Here is a 21,637-nt window from a genome sequence, read left to right on the forward strand (position 1 = left end):
CACTTGTGGGGAAATTTATTTGAACCTTACATTAATACTTCATAGTCTCCTAGCTATTATTCTCTGGACTGGATGAAGGGATGTTTGACCTAAAAAATCATTACATGCATGACACATGGTGTCTGTTGTTCATTAACTCATTCACATATTACGATGGGTACAGGCATCATAGCAGTTCCACGTACTGCAATACAATGACAGCTACACCATGCTGTAGATGCAACATCTGACTCATCTGTACCTTGCTGTTTTCTGTAATAGTTCTGCACCCACAATGCTAGATGTCACTAGAGGTATGTTTTTGAAATTGAGGCATTAATTCGAGCCTACATGTATTTAGTCTGCGATCTGTGTGCCACCTGAATGTCAGCATCCTGGACCCCAACAAAGCAGAAACTGTGAGAATTTGGTGCTTTTTGGAAGGAAGTGATTTAAGTGATTCAAGCAGTGATACAGATTACGCCACTGCAAACTATACATCATACAGTGAGAAAAATGGTAGCGTTTTGGACAACTGGGAAACCAGTGGGGTGACAAAAGAAACGGGTGCCAATATGATAACAAAACATGCTATGGACTTTTCAAAAGCAATTCACTGGGGCTGGGACAATGTAGTTAGTCATCTAAAATTAGTGTTTGCTCGGTGACACCCAAAATGGGAGCAACGGTTCTATGGCATCTAGGACAAAATTCTACAGAAATTCAAGTCACTAATGGATTGTTAACAAAGGAATTTCTAACAACAGTCATAATTTTGTTGGAAGAGGAACAAACTCTTATGTACTGAAAACAGCGGCTACCAATTCAAGTAGCAACAAAGAATGTTGGTTTCCTGTAACAGCTGATGAATTTGAGGCACATTTTGCTCTCTGCATCCTCATTTTGCTAACACCAAAATCATTTAAAAATGACACCTGGTCAAGAAGAAAAATTATTGAGACTCCAATCTTTGCTAAAACAATGTTGCTGAGCAGATTCAAGGCGATCTCTAGATATTTGCACTTTCCTACTAACTTGCCAAAAACGCACACAATAAACTGAGGGAAGTTCACCACTGCTATACAATTCAGAGGTGTGTGTGTGTGCATCAAAGAGAGCCAGATGAAGATAAATAAAGTACATTCTACAGAGATTATGTACTATTATAATCTAAAGACATATACTGGAAAGAAGCGAGAAAATGGTGGCATGACTGGGAAATTTCCAACAAGTGAAAGTATTGTGCTCAAATTGTGAAATTGGGGAATGGAGAACTACTGATGTAGATGAATCCTCACTGGAAGGTGATCACTGCAATGCAAATCTGTGGCCACTTCCCTCTAAAATGAGTCTGCAATTTCTGGGATGCAAAAACAAAGGTCAGCAGCTGTAGATGACCCTGTAGCTGTAGTACAGTGTGTCAAATAACCGAAGTTCAAAAGGCACATAACCCCAAAATGAATAAAGTACTCGATAATTTGATCCCTGGAGCAAGTGGTAGCCAAGCCCCGCACCACACTGTGTGCACTGAAGTTAACCATGAGGAGGAATGCATGTGGGAGTGGCCAGAAGAGCTCTGTCAGCGGATCTGCATCCAATGAATCATGAGGTGGAAGATGTAAAAACCATATTGTGATTTTAACCAATGTGGTAACCTCTACTGCAGCAACTTGTATGGCCACTGTAAGATGGGCAGGAGTCGAGTGGCATCTATCATCAACAAAGACAGGCAGCCCACCCCTAGCCCTCATCTCAAGTAAGATTATACTCCTTTAATTCAGGTTCATCAGTGACTTCTAAATGAATTTCTTGTAAGCAGATGCAAAATGGTCTCTCCTGAGCCAAGAACTGTAATTCTTTCAAATGGATGTAGATAAAGCATCTAAGACCAAACTGTTTTATCAATTACAACCAAAGAACGAGTTGAGTTGACATGCATTACCACTGGGTTATCATATGCACTTCACAATATACCATACACTACTACACTATGTGTAAATATTTGTGACAAATGAAGAATGATTCATGGTGTACATAAATAATGGAGCTGTGGGTGAATGGTTATGATGTTTTTTTTGTAAATATAATTATGTCTTTGTATAAAACAAAGCTATACAGTAAAAATAAATTTTACTGTGGCCAGGTAAGCTACTAAGCATGGCTAGTTGTGCATCATGATCAGAGAGGCCATTCATGACTAAATAACAATTAAGTGTTCATTTACAAATATGTTGTCAATTAGAGTTCAGTACGTCTGTGCAGTTTTGGTGAGAAAAACAACAAAAAACTTACAAATATTAAGTCAAATTTCCATTTTTTACTTGAATTTTTCACGAAATATTAAAAAATTCACTGATTATCATTTGCCTTTTTTGTGCTAGAGGACCTAATTAACACTCCATTCTTCTAGAATATTTGAAAATTTCCCCATGGGGTTCTATGTACTGTGATAATCATAAGTAAGTTTACCAGCTGCAACAATTCATAAGCACACACTTTCAATAGTTGACCTCAGCAGAAAATAGTGGTTTTTCTTTGTTTAAATGTGATACATAACAACTTCTCTGCTCTCAATATTTTACCTACAGGAATTGTCCACTAATTTATAGTCCTCTATGTTTAACATTTGCATTCCTGCTATTGTACTTAGACAAACATAATATGTCAACTTCCTTTGAGAATTCACAGCATGTAAACAGAGAAGACCAAGACTTCATTATATTCACTTTTTAGTGTGGTAACATTCTCATGCAACCTAGTATGCTTCAACAGTGTATGCAATTCATTTATCTTTAACTCTTATCTTTCTGAGTGCAGGAAAACTCAATACTTTCAGCTTGCCTTATTTGACAGAAAACACACACACACACACACACACACACACACACACACACACACACACACACACACACACAGAGAGAGAGAGAGAGAGAGAGAGAGAGAGGGAGAGAGAGAGAGAGAGAGCCGGCCGGGGTGGCCGAGCGGTTCTAGGCGCTACAGTCTGGAACCGCGCGACCGCTACGGTCGCAGGTTCGAATCCTGCCTCGGGCATGGATGTGTGTGATGTCCTTAGGTTAGTTAGGTTTAAGTAGTTCCAAGTTCTAGGGGACTGATGACCTCAGAAGTTAAGTCCCATAGTGCTCAGAGCCATTTGAACCATTTTAGAGAGAGAGAGAGAGAGAGAGAGAGAGAGAGAGAGAGAGAGATATTGTTTAGTTTTACTGAGCCAAGAATTGGATAACAGACTATATTTTTTATAACAAAATTAAATTAGGGGCTTTCTTCACACTACTTGCTTCCTTAGCACATTTCTGTAGAATGTAAGAGTTATACTTCTTAGAAGTTACAAGCAAAAGGAGTGCATCAGATTGTGCTATTGTTCTTTGGATGGTTTAAAAAGAGGGGGGGGGCGAGGGGTGGAGGGGGGGGGGACCCAACAGCTAGGTCATCGGTGGAATTATTTTATTTATAGAGAGACACTCAATACAGAGCCCTGTGAAATGCCATTGTCCTGAATATGGGAGAAACTATGGGAGGCACTGACTTGGACACGGAAAGTACAGAGTGACAGGAAGTTTTGGATAAATATCAGATGCAGGGCATGGAGACCACACTCATCCAATATGACAAGGATATGATGAGGCCAGGTCGTATCGTATGCTTTACGTAAGTCAAAAAAGATGGCAACTCTATGTTGGCATCTGGAAAAGGCTGTTCGGATGGCAGACTTGAGGGACACAAGGTTATCAGTGGTAGAGCGACCCTGGTGGAAGCCACCCTGACATGGAGCCAGTAGGCCATGTGACTCCAGGACCCAACCAACTGTCGACACATCATACATTCCAGGAGCTTACAAAGAATGTTGGTGAGGCTGGTGGGCCAGTAGCTATCCACATGAAGAAGGTTTTTACTGGGTTTGAGTACCTGAATGATGGTGCTCTCTTGCCACTGTGATGGAAAGATGCCATCACATCAGATCCAATTGATGACGATGAGATGTCGCTTGTAATCAGACAAGAGCTGTATAATCATCTGACTGTGGATCTCATGTGGCCCAGGAGCTGCATTGGGGCAATTTGCAAGGGCACTGAGGAGATCCCACTCTGTAAATGGGGTGTTATAGGGTTCACTGTGGCATGCAGTGAATGAGAGGACTTTCCTTTCCATCCACCATTTGAGGGTGCAAAAGGCTGGGGGGTAGTTCCCCGACACAGAGGCTTGAGCATAGTGCTCAGAAAAGTGCTCGGCAATTGCGTCTACATCAGTAGATAACACGCCATTTATGTTAATGCTAGGGACACCTGTTACGGTCTCATACCCAAAATGATGTATGATCTTCATCCAGACTTGAGAAAGTGACGTATGGCACACAAAGGTCAACACGTACCTCTCCCAACACTCCTATTTCTGTCATTTTATAAGCTGGCGAATGCAGGCACGGAGCTGCTTAAAGGCTATTAAGTACTGGAGGGAAGGGTGCTGCTTATGTCACTGTAGGGCTCACTGATGCTCTTTAATTGCCTCAGTGACTTCCGACGACCACCAAGGGACTTTCTTTTGCTGGAGGCACCCTAAAGAACGAGGGATTGAGTTTTCCACCATACAAACAATCATTGTAGTGACCTGCTCAACACTGATGGCACCATGTGGGGGAGATTCAGCGGTGACAGCAGAGGTGAAGACTTCCCAGTCTGCCTTGTTTAAAGCCCATCTGGGTAAGCACTCATGGGCGTGATGCCAGGGGAGTGACAGGAAGATGGGGAAGTGGTCACTACCACACAGGTCATCATGTGCTCTCCAGTGGATAGATGGGAGAAGGCCAGGACTGCAAACCAAGGGATTGATGGCTGAATACGTGCCATGTGCTACACTGAAATGTGTGGGGACACCTGTATTTAAGAGGCAGAGGTCGAGTTGTGACAGTATATTTGACCTCCCTACCTTGGCCAGTAAGCATAGTGCCACCCCACAAGGGGTTATGCGCATTAAAATCACCCAAAAGTAGGAAAGGTTTAGGGAGTTGACCACTCAGTGCAGCCAATACATTCAGGGGTACTGCACCATCTGGAGGAAGATATACATTGCAGACAGTTATTTCCTGTGTTGTCCTTATCTTGACAGCCACAGCTTCAAGAGGGGTTTGAAGAGGCACAGGTTCACTACATACTGAGTTCAAGACATAGACGCAAAATCTACCTGACACTCTATTACAGTCGCTACGGTTCCTGTAATATCGCTTACAGCTGGGGAGGGCAGGGGTCTGCATTTCCGGAAACCAGGTTTCCTGCAGGGCAATGCAGAAAGTAGGTGTAAAGCTTTACAGTTGCCGTAGCTCACCCAGGTGGTGGAGAAAGCCAACTCAATTCCACTGGAAGATTACGTGATCATGAGACTGCGAAGGTATGAAACACTCAATGAGGCAGTCTACGACTCAGGGTCACCTGCTGCCACCAGATGAGTACCTGTGCGATCAACATCCATTGTGCCTCAAGGCCCAGCGAGATCTAAGTCCTCAGTGGACACCAGAATCTCCACCTCATCCTATGACACAGAGCTTGTAGGCAGTGGTGGTGTGGGTGTCACCGCAGTGCCCTACTTGTTTGGAGTCTTTTTCTTTTTAGGTTTCTCTTTCTGCTCGTTAGGTTTGTCCGGCTGGGAGGGCTTCATTGATTCAGCCTCAGGGACTGAGGAGGATGATGAAGCTCCATGACCAGCTACCTATATTTGCTTCAGCCACTGGCGGGTGTTAGCTTTGTCACTGGTAGGAACCTGGGAAGGGAGTGACCCAAGGGATCCCTTCCTGGCGAGAGGAGCTGAAGAAGACTTACACTTCTCTGGCTGGGAAGTGGGGTCTGACGTCCCCAATGGTTGGGGGAATGCTGCTCCTAAAGTAGGTTGTGGCGGCATAGGTTGACGTCATAATCACAGTATGTGGCCTCTCATATTTTCTCTTTGCTCAGTGTAGGTCAGTCAGTCCAGGGTCTTGTATTCCATTATTTTTCTTTCTTTCTGGAGAATCCTGCAGTCTGGCGAGCAAGGCGAATGGTGCTCTCTGCAGTTGACACAGATGGGTGACGGGGACAGGGAGTATTGAGATGTGAAGGATGTCCACAATCCTGAGAGGTGATGCTGGAAGTACAGCAGGAAGACATATGGCTGAACTTCCAGCACTTAAAGCACCACATCTGGGGAGGGATATATGGCTTTACATCACAGTGGTAGACCATCACCTTGCTCTTCTCGGGTAATGTGTCACCCTCAAATGTCAAGATGAAAGCACCAGTGGCAACCAGCACAGTGGATGTGCTGAACGAAATGGACAACCTGCTGCTCTAAATTGGCGTGCAGCTCATCGTCAGACTGCAAAAAAAGGTCCCAGTGAAATATGATACCCTGGAACATATTTAAGCTCTTATCGGGTGTGATGGAAACAGAAACATCCCCCCGCTTGTCACAGGCAGTAGTGCCCATGACTGGGCAGAGGATGGTGTTCTGATCAAGACCGACCCTGACCGCATTTTGGGCAAGCCCTCCACCTCCATAAACTTGTCCTCTAAATGCTCCACAAAAAAGTGAGGTTTCATTGATAAGAAAGAATCCCCATCAACTCTCGTACATACAAGGTACCGAGGTGAATAAGCTTTGCTGCCATCCTTAGCCTGGTGTTCCTCCGATGGTGTAGCCAGGGGGTGGGAATGATTTGGGGTTGTATTTCTTAGCATTTAAGTTAGACCTTGATAGCTTAGAGACTGCTGGTGTTTGACCACCAGCAAGAGATGACGTACTATGCTTCATGGCGTGTCATCTGCCCTGATGTCACCCACTCCGACAAGGGGCCCTCTCCAAGGGCTCTACCCAGGTGCAGCAAAGGCCACCTGGCAGGATGGCCATTTCCGGGAGTCCCGATGCCCCAGAGTGATGGGCATCTACTCATTGGCATATGTGGGGAGTTAACGGTGCAGGCACCAGCAGAGCAATCCCTATATGGACAGGGGGCTACAACCAACAGGGTACATGGCGGCCTCACCACAACAGACTGGCTACTGAGCTGGATATCAGACACAAATGAGCTAAGAAGTCCATTATTGTCGACAGTGCAGGAAGCGATACTGCACAGAGGATGGAGGAAAACGCACCCAGGAGGGTGACCTCGCACAATGGCTGGAGAATGACTGGAAGTGCAGCTCCACGTTGATGGAGGATGCGAGAGGTCTCAGCCCATGATGGACACTATGCATAATTTAATGCGCCCTTCACCAATTGGCTCGGCCTTCAGGAAAATTTTGAAAAATGGAGGTCAAACCCTACAGGGGACCATCACATAAAGGCCGAAATGTGTCAGACTCCTTTTAGTCGCCTCTTACAACAGGCAGGAATACCTCGGGCCTATTTTAACTCCCAGACCCACAGGGGGGTATTATTCCTTCATCATAATGCAGAATTAATCCCTAATCTATTAATATATAAACATATTTTTAGCCATGACAGCACTACTGTGACATTAACAACATAAAATAGACCAACATCTTTCATTCAATGACAGACATTCTTATTAGGACAGTATTCTTTCAATTTTTCGCATGTTAAATAGCATGTAAAAAAGAACTGATGATTCATATTTGATTTGAGGTAGGTTAAAAATCTTTCTGTGAATGAAAGTGCACATTTCTCCATTATTTAGAAGAATCTTTCTTCAAGCAGTTTGCTGCTCCAAAAATTCATCTGGCATTTTTCAGCTCCTTGTAAATACCAATGATATGCTGCCAAGATATTAAGTTTTACAAAGCAACAAAAGACATTTAAGGAAAACTAACTAACATGGTATTATATGAAAGACTGGAACAGCAAACAACCAGAATAGTAACAAAATAGCATTAGACCATTTTGGGCAGTTGACTGAATACAAACTCTGTTTGAACTAGCACAGACATGGTGATACACAACTTTTCACGCATTAATATTGAGTTATTTCCAAATTCTAAACTATTTATATAATACTAAGTGTGGAACATACCCCATGCTCCATAGACAGCCCTTCCATCTTCTGTAACTGCAAATTGTTTTAACATTGGAATCAGAAAATCATTTTTAACTAGCAAGCATAAGATAAAACATAATATAGCACACTAGCAGATGTGTTATTTGTAGAAATCAAAACTTTCTATTCAATAAATGACTCAAGAAACTACCTTTTTCTGCTAGAGCAACCCCATTCACTTCTGCAGCTCTTAGTTGGTAATATGCTGGAAACAGAGAAATCAGCTTTAGGAATTATCACACTGAAGGTAGAACATAAGTTTGTACACAGAGAAAAGTGTTCTTTCCAGAATCCGCAACTAGTTATACAAGGAGGGGGAAAAAGCTGCAAGTAGTACATACCTTCTTTAAGTGCATCGAACTTGGCTTTTACAACTCGATACTGCTGGGACCCTACAATCAATCAGAAAAACCATCATTTGGAATTAGTGCAGATAACATTAAAAAACAAGACTCCATCCAGAGAATTCTGCTATTTCCAAAACCTACAACTTGTTGGAGATCATAACTCTCTCCACAACTTACTTCGATGTGGTAGTGCAGCAATGTGGCGTCCTACAACTCCTCGTGGGTTAGCCACTGGAATGAGAAAATTATTTTTGGAAAAACAACAGGTAAGGTGAAACACAGAATTGAAATAAAGAAGTGTGATATTTTTTGAATTTCAAAACTATATTCAAAACAAAATGCCAAATGTATCTTACCTGGTAGTAATAGCCCAGTAATGCCAGCTTGTGAAATTGCTAGCAACCTTTTAACTAGAATAAAAAACATCATTTGGAATTAATACATATTACATTTGAAACCAAGATTGCACAAGGGGAATTTTGATATTTCTAGAATATAGGAATTCTTATATAACAAACCTAAATGAATGCCATACCTTTCTGTTGTGAAGCTCGAAGATCGGAAAGTGCTAGAATTAGAAAAATAATCTTTTTGAACTAATACAGAAAAGCCAAACAAAAAGATCAAAAATGTGAAATTTTAATATTTCTACAACATGAAACTTTCTCCTTTAAATGAAATTGAGACACTGTACCTTGGTCCAAAGCAGCCACTTCGTTAATAAAAGTTTCTACTCGCTGGGCATCTAAAAAAATGCAATTGTCTTTTAGTGCTGGCACAGGTAAGGGAAAGTAAAAGATTTCAAACAGAAAACGCTTATTTCTAGGTTCCTAAGCTTGTTAAGTATACAAATCTATCCAACCCTCACATTGTCCAGTTGGTGCATCCACAGTAGGCACTGCTGTTTCTTGATGTTTTTCTACAAGAAAGATGAAGAGCACCCATTAACTGAATGTGAGTAACACAGTGTGAGAAATAATATCTGTCAATGTGTAAAAATACTGCAGTGTTAAATTCATTATTTTTCACAAAATACAAGTTTGTAACATAAATCTACCCTGCCCTCACCTTGTTCTGTTGTTGCATCCGCACTAGCCTCAGCAGGCTCTTCAATATGTTCTGCAAGAAAGATAAGAGATTCCATTAGTCAGATTTGAGCAACACATTGTGAGAAATAACATCGATCATTAAGTAAAAATACAGGGTTATTCTAAATGATGGACCCATTTTCAAAAATTCGTACGTATTCAATTACAAATCCAAAATGAACAAGCTTTATACCAAAGAAAAGAGGAAGTTTCAAAGTTTCTGATGGGCGGCAGCAGATGGGAGGGGGGGGGGGGAGCGGGGGGCGGGAGAGGGGGTGCGGGGGGGGGGGGGGGGTGATGGTTTCAGAAATGGTCAATAGAGTTCGCTTGGCAACTGGGCCGTCATTCCATTTCACTGTCAGTTGTGAGTGAGATGGTGACTGTGGAGCACAAGGTTTTCTGCATTCATGAGTTCGCAAGAAATGAGTCGCAAACTACTGTGCAGCAGGCATTTCGTACCAAATTTGGTATTCAGTCACCAACTCGCAAAAGTATTAGCATTTGGTTTAAGCAATTTAAACAGACTGGGACTGTGTGCAAGTGAAAAGACACAGGCCAACTACATGTGTCAGAGCATGATGTCCAACTGATTCAGGAAAGTTTAGTGTGCAGTCCCAATAAGTCTACCAATAGAGCCAATCAAGAACTTGGAATACCCCAACCAACTGTATGAAAAGTTCTGAGATGGTGTTTACTGTACAAGCCATACCTGTTACAACTTTTGCAGGCTCTCAACCCGAATGACAAAGGGAAGTGTCTCGCATTTTGTGGTTATATGCTAGGAAGGATGGAGGATGACGCATTTCTACAGCATGTAATTTTTAGAGATGAAGCAACGTTCCAACTTAGTGGAAAAGTCAACAGACACAATGTTCACATATGGGGTTTGGAAAATCTACATTCACCATTGCAACAAAAAAGAGACTCATTGAAAATCTACGTGTTCTGTGCCATATCCGTACAAAGGTTTATGAACCATTTCTCTTTGCAGGAAGAACTGTAACGGGAATCACATACCTGGACATGTTGGATCAATGGCTGTTCCCTCAAGTTATGGAAGTTTCCCAGGACTCCATTTTCCAACAGGATGGAGCTCCATCCCATTGGCACCATGATGTATAAGGCTTTTTAAATGACTTCCTTCCTCAGCGTTGGATCAGTCGCAGGGGACTTGAGGACCTGGCTCTGCACTTCTGGCCACCGAGATCTCCTGATCTCACACCCTGGAACTGTTTCTTATGGGGTTGTGTGAAGGAAGCTGTCTACATTCTGCCTCTACCAACCACTCTGAATGATGTGCAGAACCGTATCTATGAAGCCATGCACTAAGTAACAGTAGATATGCTTTCTGAGTGTGGGACGAATTTGGCTACTACGTCAATGTTTGTCATGAAGCCAATGGTGGCCACACTGAACATGTATAATATTTACCACATTTCTAATTATTAAATAATTATTACAAAGTAATTAATTACAAATTATTAAATTGATATCAAACTTTATGAAAAAAACTTTGAAACTACCTCTTTTCATTAGTACAAAGCTTGTTATTTTGGATTGTACTTCAATAAATATGAAAATGGGTACATCACTTAGAATAATCCAGTAGTGTAATTTATAATTCATTACATTTTGCAAAATACAAGTTTCTCACTTGCTAATAAAGTTTAGTAACACAAATCTATCCAGTCCTCACCTTGTACAGTTGGTACATTCACACTGGCCACTGCTGTTTCTTGATCTACATCTACATCTACATCTACATTTATACTTCGCAAGCCACCCAACGGCGTGTGGCAGAGGGCACTTTACATGCCACTGTCGCTACCTCCCTTTCCTGTTCCAGTCACGTATGGTTCGCGGGAAGAACGACTGCTAGAAAGCCTCCATGCATGCTCGAATCTCTCTAATTTTACATTTGTGACCTCCCGGGGAGGTATAAGTAGGGAGAAGCAATATATTCGATACCTCATCCAAAAATGCACCCTCTCGAAACCTGGACAGCAAGCTACACTGCGATACAGAGCGCCTCTCTTGCAAAGTCTGCCACTTGAGTTTGCTAAACATCTCTGTAACGCTATCACGCTTACCAAATAACCCCTTGACGAAACGTGCTGCTCTTCTTTGGATCTTCTCTATCTCCTCTGTCAACCCGACCTGGTACGGATCCCACACTGATGAGCAATACTCAAGTATAGGTTGAACGAGTGTTTTGTAAGCCACCTCCTTTGTTGATGGACTACATTTTCTAAAGACTCTCCCAATGAATCTCAACTTGGCACCCGCCTTATCAACAATTAATTTTATATAATCATTCCACTTGAAATTGTTCCGTACATATACTACCAGATATTTTACAGAAGTAACTACTACCAGTGTTTGTTCTGCTATCATATAATCATACAATAAAGGATCCTTCTTTCTATGTCATTACATTTGTCTATGTTAACGGTCAGTTGCCACCCCCTGCACCAAGTGCCTATCTGCTGCAGATCTTCCTGCATTTCACTACAATTTTCTAAAGCTGCAACTTCTCTGTATACTACAGCATCATCCATGAAAAGCCACATGGATCTTCCGACACTATCTACTAGGTCATTTATATATATTGTGAAAAGCAATGGTCCCTTAACACTCCCTGTGGCATGCCAGAGGTTACTTTAACGTCTGTAGATGTCTCTCCATTGAGAACAACATGCTGTGTTCTGTTTGCTAAAAACTTTTCAGTCCAGCCACACAGCTGGTCTGATATTCTGTAGGCTCTTACTTTATCAGGCGACAGTGCGGAACTGTATCGAACGCCTTCCGGAAGTCAAGGAAAATGGCATCTACATGGGAGCCTGTATCTAATATTTTCTTGGTCTCATGAACAAAAAAAGCAAGTTGGGTCTCACATGATTGCTGTTTCCAGAATCCATGTTGATTCCCACAGAGTAGATTCTGGGTTTCCAGAAATAACAGGATACGTGAGCAAAAACATGTTCTAAAATTCTACAACAGATCAATATTAGAGATATAGGCCTATAGTTTTGCGCATCTACTCGACGACCCTTCATGAAAACTGGAACTACCTGTGCTCCTTTCCAATCATTTGGAACCTTCCATTCCTCTAGAGACTTGCGGTACACGGCTGTTAGAAGGGGGGCAAGTTCTTTCGTGTACTCTGTGTAGAATCGAATTGGTATCCCGTCAGTTCCAGTGGACTTTCCTCTATTGAGTGATTTCAGTTGCTTTTCTATCCCTTGGACACTTATTTCGATGTCAGCCATTCTTTCGTTTGCAGAAGGATTTAGAGAAGGAACTGCAGTGTGGTCTTCCTCTATGAAACAGCTTTGGAAAAAGGTGTTTAGTATTTCAGTGTTACGCATGTCATTCTCTGTTTCAATGCCATCATCATCCTGGAGTGTCTGGATATGCTGTTTCGAGCCACTTACTGATTTAACGTAAGACGAGAACTTCCTAGGATTTTCTGTCAAGTCGGTACATAGAATTTTACTTTCGAATTCACGGAATGCTTCATGCATAGCCCTCCTTACGCTAACTTTGACATCATTTAGCTTCTGTTGCTCTGAGAGGTTTTGGCTGTGTTTAAATTTGCAGTGAAGTTCTCTTTGCTTTCGCAGTAGTTTCCCAACTTTGTTGTTGAACCACGGTGGATTTTTCTTGTCCCTCACAGTTTTCTCGCCACGTACCTGTCTAAAATGCATTTTATGATTGCCTTGAACTTTTTCCATAAACACTCAACATTGTCAGTGTCGGAACAGAAATTTTCGTTTTGATCTGTTAGGTAGTCAGAAAACTGCCTCCTATTACTCTTGCTAAACAGATAAACCTTCCTCCCTTTTTTATACTCCTATTTACTTCCATCTTCAGGGATGCTGCAATGGCCTTATGATCACTGATTCCCTGTTCTGCACTTACAGAGTCAAAAAGTTCGGGTCTGTTTGTTATCAGCAGGTCAAAGATGTTATCTCCATGCGTCAGTTCTCTGTTTGATTGCTCGAGGTAATTTTGGGATAGTGCACTCGGTATAATGTCACTCAATGCTCTGTCCCTACCACCCGTCCTAAACATCTGAGTGTCCGAGTCTATATCTGGTAAATTGAAATCTCCACCTAAGACTATAACATGCTGACGAAATTTATGTGAAATGTACTCCAGATTTTCTCTCAGTTGTTCTGCCACTAATGCTGGTGAGACAGGAGGTCGGTAAAAGGAGCCAATTTTTAACCTAGCTCAGTTGTTGAGTATAGCCTCCACCCATAATAATTCACAGGAACTATCCACTTCTATTTCACTACAGGATAAACTACTACTAACAGTGACAAACATGCCACCACCGGTTGCATGCAATCTATCCTTTCTAAACACCGTCTGTGCCTTTGTAAAAATTTCGGCAGAATTTATCTCTGGCTCCAGCCAGCTTTCCGTACCTATAATGATTTCAGCTTCGGTGCTTTCTATCACTGCTTGAAGTTCCGGTACTTTACCAACGCAGCTTTGACAGTTTACAATTACAATACCAATTGCTGCTTGGTCTCCGCATGTCCTGACTTTGCCCCGCACCCTTTGAGGCTGTTGCCCTTTCTGTACTTGCCCGAGGCCATCTAACCTAAAAAACCGCCCAGTCCACACCACACGACCCCTGCTAACCATGGAGCCGCCTGCTGCGTGTAGTGGACTCCTGACTTATCCAGTGGAACCCGTAACCCCACCACCCTAAGGTACAAGTCGAGGAATCTACAGCCCACATGGTCGCAGATCCGTCTCAGCCTCTGATTCGGACCCTCCACTCGGCTCTGTACCAAAGGTCCGCAGTCAGTCCTGTCAATGATGCTGCAGATGGTGAGCTCTGCTTTCATCCCGCTAGCGTGACTGGCAGTCTTCACCAAATCAGGTAGCCGCCAGAAGCCAGAGAGGATTTCCTCCGCTCCACAGTGACACACATCATTGGTGCCGACATGAGTGACCACCTGCAGATGGATGCGCCCTGTACCATTCATGGCATCCGGAAAGACCCTTTCCACATCTGGAATGACACCCCCCCCCCCCCCCCCCCGGTATGCACACAGAGTGCACATTGGTTTTCTTCCCCTCCCTTGCAGCCATATCCCTAAGGGGCCCCATTACGTGCCTGAGGTTGGAGCTCCCAACTACCAGTAAGCCCATCCTCTGTGACCTCCCAGATCTTGCAGACTGAGGGGCAACCTCTGAAACAGGACAAGCAGCCATGTCCAGCCGAAGATCAGTATAAGCCGGAGAGACAGCCTGAAACCGGTTCGTCAGACAAACTGGAGAGGCCTTCTGTTCAGCCCTTCGGAATGTCTTTCGCCCCCAGCCACACCTCGAGACGACCTCCCACTCTACCAGGGGTGAGGGGTCAGCCTCAATGTGGACAGTAGCCCGGGCAGCGACAGCCGTAGTATGATCGGGGAATGTGTGGGATGAGCTGGCCATCCCCAACAGTGATGCCCATTGGCAACAGCCTCAGGCTGTGTGACCGAAGCCAACACTGCCTGAAGCTGGGAGCGAAAGGATGCCAACTCAGCCCACACAGCAGTCGCAGTCCCTATCCATGCCTAATAGCGTTGTTCAAAGAACGTCTGAACTAATCTACAGAGAGCACAAACAATTTGACACAAAATTTAAATGGTTATTAAAATACAAGACTGCCTAGTAAATGCAGTAATGCTGATACTTGCGCACTGCTGACACAATGCTCGACGGCAGAAGGCTAACTGTACTGTCAGTAACGTAGAAAGACTATTTGGAAGAAATAAGCAAATGACAGATGACTACGTTGATGTTCTACAAGAAAGACACGAGCATCCATTAGCTAAATGTGAGCAACACTGGGTGAGAAATAACGTCTATCAAAGTTAAAAAATATTGTATTTTTAAATTCATTCTTTTTCACAAAATACAAGTTTACATATAAGTAAGACACTTAAGAAACACAAATCCCTCCAGCCCTCACCTTGTCCTGTTGGGGCATCCGCACTGCCTTCTGCACGTCCTTCACTTTGTTCTGCAAGAAAGATCACAGCTTCCATTAGTTGAATGTGAGCAAATCAGTGTGAGAAATAACATCTATCAATGAGTAAAAAAGTTGCACTTTTTAATTCATTGCCTTTCACAAAATACAAGTTTCTAAAATTGCTAATATAGTTAAGTAACAAAATCTATCCAGCCCTCCCCTAGTACTGTGGGTGCACTCACACTAGACACTGCTGTTTTCTGATGTTGTTCTACAAGAAAGATTAGAGCATCCATTAGTTGAATGTGAGTTACACAGTGAGAGAAATGACATCTATCAACGCATAAAAATACTGCAGTCTTAAATTCATTATATTCGGAAAAATACTAACTTTGGTTTACAATAGCAGACTGAACAAACTTGAAAGGTCAGTAGGACTAGTAATTGTCACATTTTGAATTACAGTGAAATCTTTAAACATATAATGTGTAAATATAGGCATTTTGCAGAGTATCAAACAATAGTAATGCATGATCATTACAACATCTTGAAGAAAGCCTTTGGAGGTTTTTACTCTGTTTTATAAGAGAGATATGGACTTCCATTAGTTGCATGTGTGCTGTAGAGCATACAAAATAATATCTATCACTATGTAAAAATACTGGTCTTAAATTCATTATACTCTACAAAATACAAATTTCTAGGTGCCTAAGCTAGTTCAGTGACACAAATCTATCTATCTCTCACCTTGTAATGTTGGTGCATCCGCACTGGCCACTGCTGTTTCTTGACGATGTTCTACAAGAAAGATAACAGCATCCATTAACTGTATGTAAGCAACACATCGTGAGAAATAACATCTATCAATGTATAAAAATACTGGAGTTTTAAATTCATTATTTTTCACAAAATACAAGTTTCTAAAGCACTAATATAGTGAAGTAACAAAAAACTATCCAGCCCTCACGTTGTACTGCTATTGCATCCACACCAGCCACTGCAGATTCTTCAATATGTTCAGCAAGAAAGATATGAGCTTCCATTAGTTGAATGTGAACAACACAGCGTGATAAATAACACTATCAATATATAAAAATAGTGCAGTTTTAAATTTATTATTTTTCATTAAATACAAGTTTATAAATTGCTAGGGTAACGAATTTATTCAGTCCTCACCTCCTTGTCCTGTTGTGGTATCCATCTACCCTCTGCTGGTTCACCTGTTTGATCTGCATTAAAGATAAGATCTTGCATTAGTTAGATGTGAGCAACACAATGTGAGAAATAACATCTTCAATGTGTAAAAAAATTGCAGTCTTAATTTCATTATATTCAAGAAAATACTAACTTCTGTTTACAATAGCAAAATGGACACTCTTGAAAGGTCAGTGGCGCTAGTAATTGTCACATTTTGAATTACAGTAAAATCTTTAAACTTTTAATGTATAAATGTAAGCATTTTGTAAAGTATCAGAAAATAATGATGACTGATTATTACAACAAGTTGAAAGTGTAAACTGGAGTGCCTAAAAATTAAGATTGAATGCAGGTGTTGCACACAACATCCCAGCACCACTCTATGTTGATCACTGTTCCACCAAGATCAATATTTATTGTATTGACAAATAATATGGTTATTTGAAAGTAACGTACAATATGACTCTCGCCACTGAGTGGAATAATATCAGCATGTGAGAAAGTTCAAATAGGGTACAATGAAAAATTTCTGGATAGTTGATTTCTTTTAATACAGGGGTATTTCTTATCGCACAGCTCATGCTGCTACAATAGTGGTGTGAAACCAGAGGATGAGAGTGTCTTATGAAGCTATAAAATTAATGCCATGCCATGCCATACAATATTACCCTATTGTGATACGACTCATCTAGATAGCACGGCTGCAGCTGAACATACAGCTCCTACGGCATTTTTGATTTGATGCTGGAGAAATGCAACAGGTGAAGCCCTTTCTGTGTGAATGGTTTGATCTGCATAGCATTTCTGCTTTTAATTCATACTATTATTTAGCTTTCCAATGTCAAGAAACCACAACACCCCAGTCTACAGTGGCCATGAGATTTCTATTTACTGTCATTAAGTGTGCAAAATTTGTGTTCATAAAAGTATTATTTCAGTAATTCCATCAGTGATATCAGCAGAGAGCAAATGCTGAGTGAAATGATGATGCACACAACTGGATATGATACACAGTCTGAACTTTTACAAGTTAAGGGCACTTTTAATTGCAATCACAACATCAGAGAAGTTTTAGAGCAGAAGATGCTACAGTTTGTTCTTAGGTAATTTTACATTAAATTATTTGGCAGGAAAATGTTCAGCCAATGTTACAGCATTCATGACAAGGGTAATTAGTGTGTTGTCATGACACTAATCTCTGGTATTAAATCTATTTCAGCTACATAAGTATGTTTCGTGTTGTCATTATTGTAAATTTACAATTTACAAATACAAAAAGTATTGATATAAATGAACTGCAGTATGAACATCTATAGTTACATATAAGGTGTCACTGCAAGACTGTCAACTACACTTTCAAAATAAAAATAGGGGATGAGGGGGGTAGCTTGTTAAAAGCCCTACACCACTATAAGCTTATCATTTTCAAAAGAAGGGTCATTACTGTAGTTTGCTTGCCAATAAAAGGAAATGTCATGCTGCAGATTTAGTAATCCCCCAAGACATGCAGAAGGAACATAAAGATGTGCCGATATGAGAAACACTGACCATGTTCGATTAGGTTTCCACCGGCAGAGATGGCACTAATATCACAGGCGAGTCACGTGAAAATCTATAGGGGACCAACATAAGGCCACCCAGTAGCTAGTTTACTCTGTTTTTCCTTCACTAACTTCTACTATCCAACTCCAACTCCACCTCTATAAAGTAAACTATGACCATCACCAAAGGACTGAACTGGACTTGCGTTTGGATAGTAATTGCTGTGCTTTCTGATTACTGAGTGGTTAGAGTGATGTACCTATTATATGCACTCCATGAGCAGCTGTAACATTTCTGTAGAGAGTTCTTATTTTGTGAGTATGTGGTTCCCACTAGCATAGGATTTGCGTGGAAATGGGGTCAATATTATAATTACAATACACATGCACAATGAAGCAATCATGCTTAGACTTATATTAACTTCAATTACGAACTATTATTGTCTGGTTTTGTGGACTAATGATTAATGTAATCTCTTGTAACATAATGCTAATTTTGTGTTCAATGAAAGTTTGTTGGCCATAAAATGAGGGTTACATATGCAGTCCCAGACTAGTTCAAGATTACGCTATCAAAAGCAAGTAACTCACACTTTGCTACTGAGCAACAGATTCATTTTCAACACACTGTTGCATTCACGTAATCTTATGGCAGTAAAAATATAGACAATTACATCAAGATACATACAAATGGTGCCGATGAAATATTGCATAGTGAAAATAAATGCAGAGAGAAGTTTGTTAATTTACATTTATTGAGGGACATATCTTTTTTAGAGGAAACTGAAGAGTTTATGATTTTTAAAAAAATCATAAATTTAACTTTATATTACTGCACACACTGGCCCAGACCACATCACATTCAATATTGTGCTCACACTAATGGCAAAGATCAATTCAAGTCGCAAATTTATTCATATCACGAGCCAATACAATTAACAGAAGCACAGACCCTAACAGTGTATTGTCTTTGATGTACTCCACACCAGGTGTCACTCCCATGTGGGCCAATTGGCTTAATCTATGCCTTGCTGCATTACCTGCTACCTGCTGGTCTATGGGCCACTGTTAGACATAATGATTCTGGGGCTCAAGCCAGTGCCACCAGGAGGGGACCATCTTCTTTGTCTAGTCACTGGGCATCTCCAACAGGTCATGGGTTTGATGCCCAAGTGCCAGCAAGCCAAACACCTGCCCAACCATCAAAGCAACCAGCTGGCTAGCACACCTGCACACTGCAAACCTAATACTGATGTCAGTCTCACATCTGCAAGGTCACCAGTTGCTGCCACTTCATTGAGGTAGCTCTCCTGGCCAGAGTCCTTAGGCTACCGCAGTCATGTATTCCACTGTACGCTGCGCTAAGGTAGCAGCTGCTGGCTAGAGACCACCAAATCACCACCATCACCCTCTGTACAAATGTCTTGCTGAATAAAGAATGTTATTAATAATTGAGCTTTTCTGATTCCACAGCCACTGGGGAGCTGGTAATTGCAAACCATTACCTGCATGCATCATCCTGAAATGACCATTTTGGCATTAATGGTGTCTGCACCCCACACACTCATTACACTCGGTGTCAAGAGAAAGCCAATGACAATGAGCAATGATGTGGGACAGCATTCAGAGTCTTCATCTTAACATTGTGAGTAGGAATGTATTTTTTTTCCCATGCTATTGTCTTAACAATGATTAACCCTCTGGATTGGAGGGTTGGCTGAAGTGCAGCTAGTGAAAATAGATTCAGTCTGCAAAATGATTGACTTTAGGGGGAACACTAGAGAAACTGCTAGTGCTTTGCACCCAGTTAGGTATGGGCAGTGTAATTTGTTGGGGCACAGAGCTCCATGTCTCAGTCTCAAACGTTAACCTATTTCACTTGTAGTAGGCCAGGGAATTATGCAAAAGAATGTAAGGAACATGCATGGTGAGCACTCTGGCATAAGAACTAGGAGTAGTTTTAGTAGTGTGTGATGGCAGTATTAGTATTAAGACCTTTCCTGTGGCACTTTTCCTACTTTTCTCTTACTGTGTATACATATATTTTACATTGAGCAAACCAGGACAATATGGGTAATGACTAAAAAGGCAGTTCTGGGTTTGTTGGAGTAGATGACACAAATGTAAGCAGTTAACATGGACTTACAGAAGCAGATAGATGCAGTAAGAGATGATAGATCCTCATCCAGCCATGGCCAAGCATACCACTAAATGCTATGCTAAGGTAACAGCTGCTGCCTGGGCCTTTGTGCACCAGTCAGTCACCATCGACCCTCTATAAGCATCTTACTGAATAAAGAATGTTGTTGCTAACCAAGCAATTCCAATTCCAAAACTACTGGGGAGCCAATAATACACAGCCTGTACACAGGCAACCTGAGACATCCATCTTTGGATTAATGGAGCCCACAACCCCAAACCCACTATTTCTTGGAGAGCAACATGCCAGAGAATATATTATGCAATATGAAAGAATCAACAATCTGTTTCAGTCATGCCAAAATAGAGGCTTCTGTTTCAGTTCGCAACATAGCCAGTTACGAGGGTTGACTGAAAAGTAATGCCTCCACCTTCATAACTCTTCAACAGTTGGCAGCATTGGTATGCAGCAAATACTGGCCTGTTCCATAGCCTCTTCACCACAGCTCCAGTACGTGGGAAGCTGTAGCATTGAACAGTTGTGTTGTTAATGTGTAAAGTAGGGAACCCTGGGCAGATGGCCGGTCAATGCTACTTAAGCATCGTTCACTCAATGAATTGACAGCAGAAGGTGTCACCACAAAGGAGATTCATCAGGGAATGAAAGCAGTTTATGGTGATTGTGTTGATGTGAGTACTGTGTGTCAATAGGGGAGTAAATTTAAAGATGGTGAGGCAGGAACATCCGACCTGTGTGACAGACAAAGAGTTGGATGTCCTGTGACAGCAATCACAGAGTTTCACAGGCAAAATGTTGACAGACTGATTCAAAATGATCATCGTATCACCCAGAGAGAAATTGCAAGCACAATTGGCATTTCACAAGGTTGAATTATTTTTTTTATTTTTTATTTACTCGTCAAGTTCCATAGGACCAAATTGAGGAGCAAATCTCCAAGGCCATGGAACGTGTCAGAACATGAACTTACAACATAAAAGTAATAACACATAAAAATAAATGTTCATGAACCTGAAAAAAAAAGGCTGTCCATGAGTTTAAGTGAACACTATCAGCAATACAATAAGAATCAGCTTAATTTTTCAAGGAACTCCTCGACAGAATAGGAGGAGTGACCCATGAGGAAACTCTTCAGTTTTGATTTGAAAGCGCGTGGATTACTGCTAAGATTTTTTAATTCGGGTGACAGCTTACTGAAAATGGATGCAGCAGTATACAGCACAACTTTTTGCACAAGAGTTAAGGAAGTCCAACCCAAATGGAGGTTTGATTTCTGCCGAGTATTAACCGAGTGAAAGCTGCTTATTCTTGG

General features: G+C 41.6%; 1 protein-coding gene across 5 annotated transcripts in view; it reads right to left on the reverse strand.

Moving 5' to 3' along the window:
- The window catches only part of LOC126184872 (uncharacterized), a 100,657-nt gene that overhangs the window by 61,987 nt on the left and 17,033 nt on the right, over nucleotides 1-21,637 (reverse strand). For 2 of the 5 annotated variants that reach the window (XM_049927493.1, XM_049927492.1), the window contains exons 2-14: nucleotides 16,606-16,658; nucleotides 16,397-16,435; nucleotides 16,177-16,227; nucleotides 15,430-15,480; nucleotides 9,433-9,483; nucleotides 9,233-9,283; nucleotides 9,059-9,109; nucleotides 8,900-8,932; nucleotides 8,721-8,774; nucleotides 8,542-8,595; nucleotides 8,359-8,409; nucleotides 8,169-8,222; nucleotides 7,994-8,029 (exon numbers count right to left, since the gene is read on the reverse strand). In XM_049927493.1, coding sequence (XP_049783450.1) covers nucleotides 7,994-8,029; nucleotides 8,169-8,222; nucleotides 8,359-8,409; nucleotides 8,542-8,595; nucleotides 8,721-8,774; nucleotides 8,900-8,932; nucleotides 9,059-9,109; nucleotides 9,233-9,283; nucleotides 9,433-9,483; nucleotides 15,430-15,480; nucleotides 16,177-16,227; nucleotides 16,397-16,435; nucleotides 16,606-16,630 — 601 coding nt within the window. In that variant the 5' untranslated portion in view covers nucleotides 16,631-16,658. Of the gene's footprint in view, nucleotides 1-7,993; nucleotides 8,030-8,168; nucleotides 8,223-8,358; nucleotides 8,410-8,541; nucleotides 8,596-8,720; nucleotides 8,775-8,899; nucleotides 8,933-9,058; nucleotides 9,110-9,232; nucleotides 9,284-9,432; nucleotides 9,484-15,429; nucleotides 15,481-16,176; nucleotides 16,228-16,396; nucleotides 16,448-16,605; nucleotides 16,659-21,637 lie in introns of all 5 variants that reach the window. The other 3 variants (XM_049927494.1, XM_049927495.1, XM_049927490.1) reach the window with 2 other exon arrangements.

Source organism: Schistocerca cancellata, chromosome 4, assembly GCF_023864275.1.
Source record: "Schistocerca cancellata isolate TAMUIC-IGC-003103 chromosome 4, iqSchCanc2.1, whole genome shotgun sequence".
Taxonomy (NCBI): Eukaryota; Metazoa; Arthropoda; class Insecta; order Orthoptera; family Acrididae; genus Schistocerca; species Schistocerca cancellata.